Source organism: Condylura cristata, unplaced genomic scaffold (assembly GCF_000260355.1).
Source record: "Condylura cristata isolate star-nosed mole 26May11 unplaced genomic scaffold, ConCri1.0 scaffold00045, whole genome shotgun sequence".
In the NCBI taxonomy this organism is placed as follows: Eukaryota; Metazoa; Chordata; class Mammalia; order Eulipotyphla; family Talpidae; genus Condylura; species Condylura cristata.
In genome coordinates, this window is record NW_004567146.1 from 3,597,451 (window position 1) to 3,598,874 (window position 1,424).

At 37.7% G+C, this 1,424-nt stretch overlaps 1 protein-coding gene across 1 annotated transcript; it reads left to right on the forward strand.

The window, feature by feature from the left end:
- The first annotated feature begins 283 nt into the window (after nt 1-283).
- LOC101637265 (olfactory receptor 4L1) lies at nt 284-1,222 on the forward strand. The gene has a single exon (XM_004694705.1). The coding sequence runs from the start codon at nt 284-286 to the stop codon at nt 1,220-1,222; it is 939 nt and encodes a 312-aa protein (XP_004694762.1).
- The last annotated feature ends 202 nt before the right edge of the window (nt 1,223-1,424 follow it).

Sequence of the window (1,424 nt, forward strand, 5' to 3'; positions counted from 1 at the left end):
CATCAGATTCTAAGACTAACTAATGGTTACCAGAAGGGCAGGGCCTGAAGTTGGGTAGATGGGATGCACCGTAGGGTGGAAGACAGAATTGAACTCTTGTGGTGAAAATAATGTTGAACTTTATTTATGCACACCTGAAATGTCATCAATGTTATAATAAAATTATTTCATATTAAAAGAGTATATACTCTCAAATGAAATAGGAAAATATTGGTGCTAATTATGGCTTTTTAAAATTCTCTTTGTGTACAAAGAACTTCAGGAACCTTACTGAGTTGGGTACATGGATCTTAAAAACGGATCTCTAGTGAATGAATTTATTTTACTAGGATTTTCTGCACAATGGGAACTTCAGATTTTCTTCTTTGTGACATTCTCCTTGATCTACGGTGCTACTGTATTTGGAAACATTCTCATTATGGTCACAGTGACATTTAGTTCCACCCTACATTCTCCCATGTACTTCCTCCTTGGAAACCTCTCTTTCTTCGACATGTGTCTCTCCACTGTAACCACTCCCAAGATGATCACAGATTTGCTCGCTGTCCACAAGACCATCTCCCTGTGGGGCTGCATGGCCCAGATGTTCTTTATGCACCTCTTTGGGGGTGCAGAGATGACTCTTTTGATAGCCATGGCGTTTGACAGATATGTAGCCATATGTAAGCCCTTGCACTACAGGTCGATCATGAGCAATAGGTTGCTGAATGGATTTGTGATCATTTCATGGATAATAGGTTTTATACACACCATGAGTCAGATGGTATTAACAGTGAATTTACCATTCTGTGACAACAATGTAATAGACAACATATTTTGTGACCTTCCCCTTGTGATCAAGCTTGCTTGTATTGAAACATATACCCTGGAATTATTTGTCATTGCTGACAGTGGACTACTCTCACTTATCTGTTTCATCCTCTTGCTTATTTCCTACACTGTCATCCTGGTCACTGTGCGACAAAGGTCATCTGGGGGGCTCAAAAAAGCTCTGTCTACTCTGTCTGCCCACATCATTGTGGTCACTCTCTTCTTTGGACCTTGTATCTTTATCTATGCCTGGCCATTCAATAGTTTTGCAGGCAATAAAATCCTTTCTGTATTTTACACTGTTATGACACCTTTACTGAATCCGATAATTTATACCCTGAGAAATGAGAAAATGCAAGGGGCCATGAGAAAATTACGGTTCCGAAATGTTAGTGCCACGCAAAACTTTTGAAGTTCTAACTAACATAACTTTCAAATACTATGCTAACCAAATTTTTATAGATTATATACAACACATGGTTTTGCTTTTCTGATGTTAGTATCACAATCTGTGCATAAACATTAATAAAATATTTTATATACATATTATAAGTGACCTGCTACCAAATAGACATAGGTCTTTAAATGGTTTTCCATTGGTTTTTCTCTATTAG